A 13752-nucleotide genomic window follows, 5' to 3' on the forward strand; every position below is an offset into this window, starting at 1 on the left:
ATGTGCTGATGCACGCAGGTGCCTAGAAAGGCCAGAAGAAGGTGTCAAGATCCCCTGTGGCTAGAGTTATGAATGGGACATGAGTACTGAGAGCTACCACCGTCCTCTTCAAGACTGAGCCATTTCTCCAGACCCAAGAGCTATGTGATTTACCACCACCTGTGACTATACTGTCGAGAAGACAGAGGGCAAAAGAACAAGGCTGCTCATACCTCCACATAGTCCCTAAAGAGGTAGCGCCTGTATTTATCTCTCAATTCTTCGTTGGGTAGCAAGGGAAATACGAAGTCCTCCGGTGTGCGAAGTGGACAATCCTGAGCCATACACGAGATTCCTGTTGAACAAAGATAATGTGATGGATGACCATACTGTAGAAGACACAAGACAATATACTTATCCACTACGTTCAACCAACAAATTCTAATTTCATACAGGAAAGTCTCTGTTCAAAATAGTTGTCAAAGCTAGGTATGGTAGTGCCTTTAATCTCGGAGGCAGGTTATGAGTTCGAGGCCAGACTGGTTTACAAAGTGAGTCCAAGATAGACATGGCTGTTACACAGATAGTGTCTCGAAAAACCACAAAACAAGACAAAACAACAAGAACTTATTCAAAGAGAAATTAACATGTTTTCATAATAATGTAATGAAGATATTGGGCCCAATTACCCAAATGTCATTATAAGCACCACTAAATAAAATTATGTTAGGGATTCATGACTTGAATCCCAGCATTGGGAAAGCAGATGCAGAGTCTGAAGGCAACCTGGTTTACATGAGATCCAGGTCAGTTAAGGCTACACGTGGAGGGCTGGAGAGATGGCTCAGCAGTTAAGAGCACACACTGACTGCTCTTCCAGAGGTCCTGAGTTCAATTCCCAACAACCACATGGTGGCTCATAACTATCTGTAATGGGATCTGATGCCCTCTTCTGGTGTGTCTGAAGACAGCTACAGTGTACTCATATAAATAAAATAAATCTTAAAACAAACAAACAAACAAAAAGCTACACGTGGAGACCTGTCTCAAACAACAACAACAAACATTATAGACTCAGTGACGTATATGATTGATTTTATTATATCATGTACATGTGGTTATTAGTAATATATTGATATTTTGGTGTTTTCTTTTTTTGGAGGGGAAGCAGAGAACATTATTTCATATAGTCCAAGCTAGCTTTAAGCCAGCTATGTAGCTGAAGGAAGCGTTGAACTCCTGATGCTTCTGCTTCTACCTCTCATATGTTGGGATCACAGTGTGCCACCATGTCTATAGGTTAATACCCTGAGATTCTGCAGCAATGAACATGGTTCTTAGTATTATCAAGTCAGGGGACAACAAATACTCCTGCACCTGATAATGAAATCTGATAGAGGTTACATTGCCCAAAAGCAGCAGACAGAATCAAGACAAAGCAGGCAGCTCAAAGGACAGCTTCCTCAGCATCCTACCCCGTCCCCACCTTCTTACAGACAGGGTTTCTCTAAAGTTTTGGCTGCCCTGGAATTGGCTCTGGAGACCAGCTTGGTCTCCAATTCAGAGATCAGCCTGTTTCTGCCTCTTGAATACTGGGAATTAAAGGTGTGCACCACCAATGTCTAACTACGGACAGATCTCTTAAAAATGGACACAAGATCACTTTGTACCCACACCAGTATTTCTAAAACCTTCAATTTTCTCATTTTACTGGAGACTACAGAAAACTGTATTTAGACTGACTATATTTGTGGAGAGCTTTATAGGGCCGCTTGGCAGGAATTTGACATTGAGCCAGGACAAGGAAGTAAGCTCAGGCAGGATTCTGATTTTAGGCTAGAACAGGGAAGTACTTTGAGGCAGGAATCTAATTTTAGGATGGAACAAAGAAGTAGGCTTCACACATGAATATGACTTTTGGACTAGGACAGGGAAGTAGGCTCAGAAATCTTGGTCATCCTGATTGGTACCTTAGAAACAGTAATCACAGGACTTTATTTATTGCCTTGCTTGTCCTTTGACTATTTGTGTTTATTATACTATACTGCTTGACCTTATTACTTGCATGTAATTAAAATGGTATAAAAGCAGACTGGAAAAAAACAAACCTGCCTCAGCCTCAGAACTGGCTGAGGTCATGCTACAATGTTGTCTAATTGTAGTTTTTTCCTTTTTAATCCTCAATCCTGTGCTGGAAAACCTGGTGACTGACTGAACTGGCTTGGTCAATCTGTTAATCTTGGAAGAAATGTTTACTTAAGTATATAAAAATACAGACTGAAAGACAAATAATTTAAGGCTGGAGAGACGGCTTAGCAGTTAAAAGCACTTGCTGCTCTAACAGAGGACCTGGGTTCCATCCCAGAACCCATATGATGATCACCATCACCTATCACTTTAGTCCCAAGGATCCCATGCCCCCCTCACCTCCGCAGGCACTAAGCGCGCGCGCGCGCGCGCGCACACACACACACACACACACACACACACACACACACACACAGCTACACGCAGACAAAATACTTATATACACATAAAATCAAATGAATATGTTTTTCAAAAGACTTTTTTTTTTTTAGAGCCATATTTAATTTCAGTGCAGACTCACCTACACCAACACCATCTTTAACAAGTACTGAGCAATGCTGCTCCCAACAGCTTCGGCAAAACTGATGTTGGCAGGCCAGAGAGAGCAGGTTTTCCTTCCGCACAAACTGCATACACACTGCACAGTGGTGAGGGGGATGGGCTGTGGGGACCTAGGAGGAGAGGGAGAACAAACACCACATAAGGTTCTGAAAGGCTGAACTGTAAAGGTTCTCACAGTCCACACTACGTTTGTCGAGAGCAGTGGTTTTCCCATATAAACATGCCCAAATCAAAAAAACAGATTAGCTTCTAGGTTCTTGGTTTTTGTAAAAGACTTGAGTTAGATTCCCAGCACCCACACGACAGCCTGCACCCATCTGTAATCCAAGTTCCAGGGGATCCAGTGCACTCTGCTGGCGCGCACGCGCGCGCGCGCACACACACACACACACACACACACACACACAACGGTGTGCAGGTAGTACACATGCAGACTTGTAGAGACAACACTCAGGCCTTTCGTCTCAACACTCAGGAAGCAAAGGCAGGCAGCAGATCTGATTTTCAGGCAAAGCCCTATCTACATAGGGGTTGGGTAAAATTAGGAACAAAATAAGGACCTTGGGCATTCTATACAGCACCAAGCAAAGCTGGTGTTGACACTGTGAGCCATGGAGAAAGCCATGAACACTCAAAGACAGCTCACTCTAGCAGAGACTCACATGTTTGCATGGATTAGGTTGAACTCGAGCCTCAACAAGCAGCTGAGCAGAATTAGACCTGTACCTAGAAAACAAAAGGCAGAAACAGAATCATATCTAAAGACATTTTTAACTCTCAAGAACAGAAGAGACCATCAGGTGTTGTGGTTACAGCAAAGTGTCATTTACCTTGTCAGTATAATAATGGTACATGTCTATAATCCTAGCACTCAGCAAATCTGAGGCCAGCCTATTCTACATAGTGTGTTTCAGGTTATCTCAATACATTCTTTTCTTTGGGGATGGGCAGGGGCAAGAAGAGGTTGGAGACAGGGTTTTACTTTGTAGCCCCGGCTGTCCTGGAACTCTAACAGATCTGTCTGTCTCTACCTTTCAAGTACTGAGTGTGCCACAATGCTCAGTAGTTCTGTTTGGTTTTTAATATTTATTTTATGTATATAAAATTTTTGCTTGCATGTATGTATATGCACAATATGCGTGCCTGGTGCCAAGCAGGCCAGGAGAGGGCACCGGAGTCTCTGAAACTAGAGTTTTATATACAGTCAGCTGTAGCTGCCATGTGGTACTAGGAATCTGGGTCCTCAGCAAGAGCAGTAAGAAACACTGAACCACCAGCCCTCAAAACTGTTTTCTGAGAGAGAAAAGAAATAGCTGATGAGAGAATATAAAATGCAACCACATTTATAAAGTTGTAAAATCATACAAATAGAAGATACATTTTTAAAAAAGATTTATTTTATGTATGCGAGTATACTGTTGATCTCTTTAGGCACACCAGAAGAGGACATCAGATCCCATTACAGATGGTTGTGAGCCACTGTGTAGTTGCTGGGAATTGAACTCAGGACTTTTGAGAGAGCAGTCAGTGCTCTTAACCACTGAGCCACCTCTCCAGTTTCCCAGAAGATACATAGTTGAAGAATAAGAGTATAAACAGTATATGAAAGGAAATAACTCAATTAGCAGAGTATTTGCTTCATGCACAAGGTTTGATGTCTTCCATATTCAAGGAGAAGAGACAGGGGGACCTACTGTGCCCAATTTGAAGCTATTCTTGGTTTCTGTCATTCTTAATTGTCAAAGACCCTAAGAAGCCACTGCTATTGACATGTAGTAGGTAAAGCCCAGGTGCTGCCAAATTTCCTATAGTTTACATAGTAACACTACATCCCCAAAGAATTATCCACTCCAGCCAAGCCTCACGGCATAGATCTGTATTCCCAGCTACTTCAGACATAGCAACAGGGAGATCACAAGTTAAAGGCCAGCCAAGCTACAGAGAGACTTAGGGTACCTAGACAACTTAGCAAAATCGTATTTCAAAATAAAGAGTAAATTGGGGTTGAAGATATTGCTAAGTGGAAAAGCACTTGCTCAGTCCATCAAAAGTATTAAACACATGTACGATTATCACACCTAACCATTTTCCAACTTTTTTTTTGGGGGGGGGTAGGTGTTATGGGGAATGATCTATTACACACAGACACAGAAGATTTAATGTAAATCTGCCACCAAACAACAGAGGTTTAAAAAAAATGTATGAAGACACCTGTATAGTAACAAAAAACTATTCTAGCATTAAAACTGAAATAGAAGAATATGCTGAAGAGATGAGAATATGCACAAAGAAAGGGATATAAAATACGTTCAAGTGTTTTAGCAACTGTGTGTGTGTTAAGAACATACTCCACAATGCCAAGAACAAGCATAGTGAGTTGGGCAGACACTGAAGGATGCTATGAACTCATTCATCTTTCCACTGAACATCTTGCTATGTCCAGGATACATGCTGGGTAGTTTTTATGTTAATTTAACAAAAGCCAGAAGTCACCTGAGAGGGGGAAAAATTGACTGAGAAAATGCTCCCCTAAGATCAGGCTATAGGCCTGGTGTGGTAATATACTCTTTTGATCCCAGGGCTTAGAGGTAGAAACAGGCATATCTCCTTGAGTTCAAGGCCAGCCTGGTCTACAGAGCAAATTCAAGGACAACCAGAGCCATATAATGGTTGTCTGCCCCCCCAATCCCCAAAAATATTGGAGGCTAGAGAGATGGCTTAGCAGTTAAGAGCTATTCCAGAGGTACTGAGTTCAATTCCCAGCAATCACACAAGACTTTAATGAGATCTGATGCCATATAAAATAAATCTTAAAAAAAACAAAAAACAAAAAACAAAAAAAACCCAAAAAGATTAGGCTGTAGGCCAAGCCTGGAAGGTATTTTCTTAATTAGTGACTGATAGGGGTGGGAGTGGCCCATTATGGGTAGTGACACCTCTGGGCTACAAGAAACTAGGCTTCGTAAAATCGCAGTGGCTGGGCAGAGGATGCTATGGGCAATTTCATATCTTACCTGTCCAGAATCTCTGAGACTTGCCAGTGGAAATTAACTAATATAAGTTTTGCAACTGAATGAGATACCTGTAAGAAACAACAACAACAAAAAAAACCAACAAATTTTAACTGTAGTCTCTCATAGTGTTTTATCCTTTGAGAAATGAATACATTCACCAACTATGCTAGGTTCACATTCTTTTCTTTAGTTGTTATGTTTTTGTCTTTAAGTTAAATTTCTTATATTAGTTATTTTATACATCTCTTGTTCTTCATCTTTGTTTTCATTAATGTTTTCTACTGAACATTAGAAACTCTCACTGGAAACTAAAGTAAAACTATCCTTTCTACAGTAATTAAAAATGTGATCTCCAACATTAAGCAAGAGAGCTCCCCAACTGGGCTCCCAAATGTGACAAATGTTCTCGAATGCTGCTCTAGAAGGTCACGCACACATAATGCTTCTAGTTAGGACTAGCAACACATCTCCAGGCATCTGATTTATATTCTGTGAACAACAAAACGAATTTAAGGTCAGATGTAGTAGCATATAATTTTAATTTAGCAGGCAAACCTCTTCTGAGTTCAAGACTGAGTCTAAAAAGTTTCAGGCCAGTCCGATACAGTGAGACTCTGAGCCATCTGCATGCATAAAGCCAAATGCCTTTAATTCCAGGAGACAAGGCAGACAAATTTCTGGTGTACACAGATAGTGCCAGGCCAGGCAGAGATACACAGTGAGACCCAATCTCAAGTAAGTAACAATTAAAGCCAGTTTATTGTTTTTCACAACAGTTTTTCTATGTAGCTAGACCTGGTTGTCTTGAAACGTGTTCTGTAGTTACAAACTCAGATCAGAGACTGCCTGTATCTGCCTCCTGAAGGCTGATAGATTAAAGGAATCTGCCACCACACTTACCTTAAAAACAAATTTTAAATCCTGAATTCACAAAATCCGACAAGCCTTAATCACTAAACATTTAAATATTGTAGATCATTTTCTGGTCTTTATATATGGCTCTGACTATTAAAGAGACTCACAAAAATGACAAGAGCTACTGTAAATTCTTTCTCCTAAGGAATGAGAGGAGACATGCACCACTAGGTTATTAAGGTATAAAGATAACTTATGGGCTGGAGAGATGGCTCAGTGGTTAAGAGCACTGACTGTTCTTCCAGAGGTCCCGAGTTCAATTCCCAGCAACCACGTGGTAGCTCACAACCATCTGTAATGGGATCCAATGCCCTCTTCTGGTGTGTCTGAAGACAGCTACAACATGCATATATGTGTGTACACACACACACACACACACACACACACAAAATATCTTAAAAAAAAAAACTTATATGTCCAAGAAAAGTGACCCTAATAAATAATAATGTAACAGATTCATGCAATGGACAACAATGTCCTTACTGAAAAGAATGCTACAGCTATGGACACAGAACAGGTTTACTTTGGGGAGGATAGTCCCACATAACCTAGGATGACCTCAAACTTGCTCTATAGTTACAGATGACCTTCAACTTCCAATCCTCTTGCTTTCACTTCCTCAATTCTGGGATCACAGATGTGTGCCACCATGTTCAGTTTATACTCAGAGCTTTGTATATGATGGGCAAGCACTCAACCAACTGAGCTCTAGAGAAGTTTACATTTCAATATTAGGTTAAAGTAGCAATACAACATTTGATTCATAGGGGACATAATATCTTATTAATTGGAAAGTAAATTAGTTGAAAACATCTCAAGTGTCAAGACTAGGTAGGAGCCAAAAGGTTGGGATGTGTTTGGAGGCCTAGATCAGATCGGCTTCCCAGAGAAAGCACAGGACAGCATGAGGATGCCACTGAAAATATGAAAGGCCAGTAGATACCTGAGGATATAGACATTACTCTGATCTGGGGCTGAGTCTATAAACAGTAGCTACCTGTATGGTAATACCTATCTGGTTCACAGAGAAGAACTTTTAACAGGGAAGGCATAGTAACCAACATGTGATCCCCAGCTCTGGAGTACAAGTCATCCCTGAGACTAAATAAGGCATATCCTAGAATGATGTCATGATAAAAGGCTGTTCAATCAGTAAGTGCCTTCCTGTCCCACAGGCCAAATACATCTGGAGAAAACCAAGGAAAACCTCACTTGGGCAAGGGTTCTCACTACCCTTCTGTACTGGCTGGTTTTGTATATCAACTTGACACAAGCTGGGGTTATCACAGAGAAAGGAGCCTCCTTTGAGGAAATGCCTCCGTGAGATCCAGCTGTAAGGCATTTTCTCAATTAGTGATCAAGGGTAAGAGGGCCCATTGTGGGTGATACCATCCCTGGGCTGGTAGTCTTGGGTTCTATAAGAAAGCAAGCTGAGCAAGGCAGAGGAAGCAAACCAGTAAGAAACATCCCTCCATGGCCTCTGCATCAGCTCCTGCTTCCTGACCTGCTTGAGTCCCAGTCCTGACTTCCTTTGGTGATGAACAGCAGTGTGAAGTGTAAGCTGAATAAACCCTTTCCTCCCCAACTTGCTTCTTGGTTATGATGTTTGTGCAGGAATAGAAACCCTGACTAAGACACCTTCCATAGAAGTTGAAGACTACATTTTTTGTTTGTTTTGTTTTTCAAGACAGGGTTTCTCTGTATAGCCCTGGCTGTCCTGGAACTCACTCTGTAGACCAGGCTGGCCTCGAACTCAGAAATCCGCCTGCCTCTGTCTCCCAAGTGCTGGGATTAAAGGTGTGCGCCACAACTGCCCGGCCAAGTTGAAGATTACGTACACTGCTAAATAATTTTCTAACTGAGGCTCATGGAGACTTAAGGCAAAGGTTCCTAAATCCTGGATAGTAATGTCTTTTAACTGTTGCCATAATTCATCTCAATAGATTAAGTAATAAACCAACTGTTTTCTTTAAATTTTAGCAGATTTATAAATACAGCTGTTATGCACAAATTTTATTGATTGATTGATTGATTGATTGGTTGGTTGATAAGGCCTCACTACTCAGCCTTGTTTGGCAAAGAATTTTCGATGGAGAGCAGGCTGGCTTAGACACCCAGCTGCCTCTGCCCTCTGAGTACTTGCATTAAAGATGTGCCCACCATGCTGGAAGCCCTCACTATACAGAGCTATGTAGCCCACGCTGGTTCAAACTTGTGATCCTTTTTGCCTTGGGCACCATGTGCTGGGATTATAGTGTGTTCCACAACACCTCTTTACAACTACTTTTATTTCTAATGTGTATGAGTTGTATGTACAAGGGGAGTGCAGGTGCCACAGTACTGTGCCATGCTAGAGAACAACTTTGTAGGAGTACGTCCTCTCCAGACTGGATCGTTTATCTTTGCTGTCTGATAGACTCAGTCACCTCACACCTATTGTCCTTCCTTTCTTCTTTCACCCATCCTTTAAATCCTTTTCTTTTTTTGGGGGGCGGGGGGAAGAGGCGGGAGAGGCTGCAACTACAGACCACTCTGCTTTAGCCTCCTGAGTGTCGATGACTGATGTGCAACCTTGCCTGATCACATCAACTGCTTCTTACTCCTTTTGGGGGGTACGGTGGGGGGAGAGTAACCAAAGATAACCTTAAATTCTCTCTTCTACTGGGATTACAGATGTGGGCCACCATACCCAGCTGTTCTGATTTCAATGTATCTTATAGTGGGCCTGGGCCCAGTAAAGTCATTAAAATCACTACAGATGACTTAGGTGAAATCTTTAAACTAAGAATAGGGGTCAGGGCTCCCTCCCTGAATTCCATAAAGCCCACACAATTGGTTTAGAAATAGGTACCAATTCAATAATGGTGATTAGTGATTACTTCATGTGTGCTCATATGTGTATGCACACACTCAGAGGTTACATGACAACCTCTGGTGTCAGTCCTGTCTCTGTCTTGCATTTTTCTGAGAGATCTTTTGTTGTTTGTATCTTAATACAGCAGGCTCGCTGGCCTTCTTCACAAGCCTCTTTAGATGCTCTGTCTCCACCTGTGAATTTGAGTGTGCGATTGCAGATATGAGATTGCAGATTGAGACATGGTCTGGGTAGCTGAGCTCAGGTTTTTACCCACTTAGTCCAGCCCTTGCAATACTGTTATTAACCTGTGGGCTACATCGCTCTTTCTGTTTTTCTTCAAGATAGTATTTCTCTGTGTAGCCCTGGCTGTCCTCAAACTCAGATATGCCTGCCTCTGCCTCCTGACTGTTGGGATCAAAGGTGTGTACCTTTGTGTGTGTCTGGAAATCTGTGGGCTTTTCAAAAAGAAATTTTGGCTTTTTTTTTTTAAAAGAAGTATTCAAAACATTTACTTAAACACTGTACTTACTCTGATTCCTTGAATTCAACACTAATAGCTACAAAGCCTGAGAATTAGCACAAGAGAAAAAGCTCAAATACACTAACAACATGGCTCTGTTAGAGCCAGAAATGTACTGACTACAAGTCTGTATACTAGCAGTTGAATTTTGATAAAAAGACGACTAGGGGCTCAACAGTTAAGCTCTGACCCCCTTCTGGCCTCCATGAATACCAGGCACATACATGGTGCACCATTAACTACAGATGTAGATAGACAAAACTCATACACATAAAATAAAAATAAGTCAATTAAAAAAAAAAAAGACTAGCAAAACAAACAAACAAACAAACAAACAAAAACCCTGTTTGGGCAGGCATGATGGCTCCGGCCTTTAGTCCCAGTTACGAAGGCAGAGCTCTGTGAGTCTGAGGTCAGCGAGTCTCCTGTTGAGTTCCAGGCCAGCTAAAGCTAAATAAGGGGTCCCTTCCTCAAAACAAAACCCACCACCAAAACCAACAAGGGCCGCAAAGTACTTGCACAAACCTTTAATCCTAGCATCTGGAAGGCTGAGGCAGGAGATCTGAGTTCAAAGCCAGCCTCATCTACAAAATTCCAAGACAGCCAGGGCTACACAGAGAGACCCTGTTGGAGAATGACAAAACAAAAACCAGCCAGCCAGCCAGCCAGCCAGCCAGCCAGCCAGCCAACCAGCCAACCAGCCAACAAAAAACAACTGTAAAGATAGATTTATTAAGTGCAAAGAGGCAAAAATACCTCAGTATACTCAGGTCAGCAGAGACAGGACTAGGAAACATACATTTCCTCTTAGCTTTCTGTAGCAGGTGCTAGCATGATTTCCAAATTATATGTGGGGTTTAAGAAAGGTGCCTAAAAGGTCAGGACTCATGAGGCAGAGGCAGGCTGAATTCAAGGCTAGCCTGGTGTACAAAGCTAGTTTCAGGACAGCCAGGGCTGTTATAAAGAGAAACCCTGTCTTGAAAAAAAAAAAAAAAACAAAAAACCAGAGGTGGGGGAAAAGTGCCTATATCATGTCCACAAAAACTCTTTGCTTCAATTAGCCACTATGAATCTGATAAAATTTTGGAACCATTAATTTCCACAAAATGTAGCAAGACTGGATATCTCCAGAAGAGCCATCTAAAAGAAGGCTCTATACTGGTGGTTCTCAAGCGGATGAAGGAATACGATCAGTATTTGGGTGGAGACTAACCCCCTGTTAGGAACACCATCTTCTTCCATCCCAGTGGTGCTTTTTCCTGGAGGGGTTGTTGACACCTGGTTTTGTATAAATCAATGGCTCTCAACCTGTGTTTTAACCCCCTTTGGGGGTGTGTGTGTCAAACAACCCTATCATAGGGGTCACTTTGTCTTAGACCAAAGAACATAGATATTTACACTACAATTCAAAACAGTAGCAAAATTAGTTATGAAGTAGCAATGAAATAACAAATGGTTAGGGTCACTACCACATGAGGAACTATATTAAAGGGTCACAGTATTAGGAAGGTTGAAGACCACAGGGAGTGGCACTATTAGGAGGTGTGACCTTGTTGGAAGAAGTGTGTCACTGTGGCATCAGGCTCTGAGGTCTTATATGCCCAAGCTACACCCAGTGTGGCACACAGTCTGCCTCTGCTGCCTGTACACCACCATGTTTACCACGTTTCCCGCAATTACGAAAATGAAACCTCTGAAATTGTAAGCCAGCCCCAATTAAATGTTTTCCTTGATTACAGTTTCCTTTGTCCTGGTGTTTCTTCATATCAATAGAAACTAAGAACAAGAAAATCAGCCTCAGTTAAACAGGTGAGTTTTCTCATGAATCAACGAGTGTTCATACTATTGCTCTTTAATACTCCAAGAATGTAGCCGTTTACCCCAAACCTTTTAGAGTCACTTCTCCTGGGAGCTGGAGAGACAATCAAACTCTAAGAGCACTTGTTCTGACAGAGGCCCTTGGTTCTATTGCCATCGCCCACACGGTGGCATACAAGCACCTGTAATCCTAGTTCCAGGGGATCTGACACTCTCCTCTGACCTCTTAGAGGGACCAGTACACACATCATGCATATACATACACACAGGCAAAAACATGCACACGCATTTTTTAAAAAATCTTTTAAAAAAGCAAATACACTTAGTATGTGTTCAGCTCCCAAGAGCCAGCAGGACATGCTCACTCTGCCTTCAGTGGAATCCAGAGGAGCTTTTGCCAGGCACAGCTCCATACACTTTTTATCCCTAGCAGCCAGCAGGCAGACAATGATGGATCTCTTGTGCATGCTGGGCGAACCTGGTCTACATATTCCAGGACAGCCAGGGCTACATAATGAGATCATGTCTTTTAAAAAAAAAAAAAAAAAAAAAAAAAAAAAAGAGTAAAGAAAATGAGAAAAACATGAACATGAATGAGCCTCACATTCATGAGGTAGCCATGTCTAGCCTGAACTCCTGATCCTCCAGCATCTACTTTCTGAGTGCTGGGTTACAGGTTATGTGCCACCCTACTTACTCAGCATTAAAACTAGATTTGTGTGTGTGTGTTTTTGTTTTTTGAGGGAAGTTCTTATTGTGTAACCCTAGCTGGCCTTGAACTTGTACAGCTCCACCTGCCTCCTCTAGGACAAAAAGCCTATGCTATCATGTCCTGCTTTTGCTGCTGTGGTATTGTCTTGTTGAGAGTGGCCAGGAACTCTGCCTCCAAAGTGTTGCTTTGCTGATCTGATATAAAGTCTCATGCAGTCCAGGTTGGTCTAATCCCTAGTTGCTGAGGAAATCCTGGTTCTCCAGCTTTCACCTCCTAAGTGCTAGGATTCCAAGCCTGCTCCACCACACCTGATTTCTATCAACCCTAAACTAGGAATTTATTTAGCACTTATGTATCCAGTAACTGTGTAGGAATGGGAGAAAATGTCAGTTACTGTTGAATAACAAATTATCCTTGGACTAAAACATAGAAACAAAAATGTCATCCAATCAGGGAATAAAAGCACAGTATCTGATTGGGTATTACATTCAATATTATGGAAGTAGCAGAGTAGCACTCCCATTTAATTTAACATTATGCTACAGGCCCAAGACAATACAGTAAAGCAAGAGAAAGAAATGAAAACGGAGATAGGAAAAGAAGAAACATTCTATGTATTCCCAAATAAAAATTAAGCAGAAAATCCTTAGGGGATCTAAAACAGTACTAGAAACACCTATTGATGTAGAGAAACTAGAGCTTTTACAGAATGCAAAGCAGAACAGCCACCTAGAGACAGAGTTTGGCTTGCCCTCCTTCCTTCCCTTCCTTCCTGCCCGCCCATGTTTTCTCCCTTCCTCTCTACTCTACCCTTGCCACCCTCACTTCAAGACACAGTTTCTGTGTAGTCCTGGCACTAGCTCTATAGACCAGGCTGCCCTCGAACTCTCAAGATCCACCTGCTTCTGCCTTCAGAAAGGTGCTGAGGCTAAGGCTTATACAACCACACCTGGCTAGTTTGGTAATTTCTTAAAATGTTAAACATACATTTACCACATAGCCCAGCAACCCTGCCCCTAAGTATCTACATCTACACAAGAAAAAATGAAAGCAATGTCCACATTAAATCCAGGGCATGGATAACTATAGCAAAATATTTATAAACATCCAGAATTCAGAATAGAATTCCATAGAATAGACGAAACACAAAATGTCTATTTATACTATGAAAATAATTATTTGGAACTAAAAAGAACCCATTACTTGCATATAATACAGATGAACTTCAAAAGCATCACAAGAGGGGGCTGGAGAGACTGCTCATCGGTTAAGAGCACTCAAAGCTCTT

The 13752-nt window shown here is 41.7% G+C and overlaps 1 protein-coding gene across 6 annotated transcripts in view; it reads right to left on the minus strand.

The window, feature by feature from the left end:
- Positions 1 to 13752, minus strand: part of Arih2 (ariadne RBR E3 ubiquitin protein ligase 2) — a 54145-nt gene that overhangs the window by 11640 nt on the left and 28753 nt on the right. For all 6 annotated transcript variants that reach the window (XM_034483656.2, XM_076917355.1, XM_034483655.2 and 3 more), the window contains 4 exons: positions 5643 to 5710; positions 3291 to 3354; positions 2588 to 2738; positions 213 to 334 (listed from right to left, as the gene is read on the minus strand). In XM_034483656.2, coding sequence (XP_034339547.1) covers positions 213 to 334; positions 2588 to 2738; positions 3291 to 3354; positions 5643 to 5710 — 405 coding nt within the window. The remainder of the gene's footprint in view (positions 1 to 212; positions 335 to 2587; positions 2739 to 3290; positions 3355 to 5642; positions 5711 to 13752) is intronic.

Source organism: Arvicanthis niloticus, chromosome 21, assembly GCF_011762505.2.
Source record: "Arvicanthis niloticus isolate mArvNil1 chromosome 21, mArvNil1.pat.X, whole genome shotgun sequence".
In the NCBI taxonomy this organism is placed as follows: Eukaryota; Metazoa; Chordata; class Mammalia; order Rodentia; family Muridae; genus Arvicanthis; species Arvicanthis niloticus.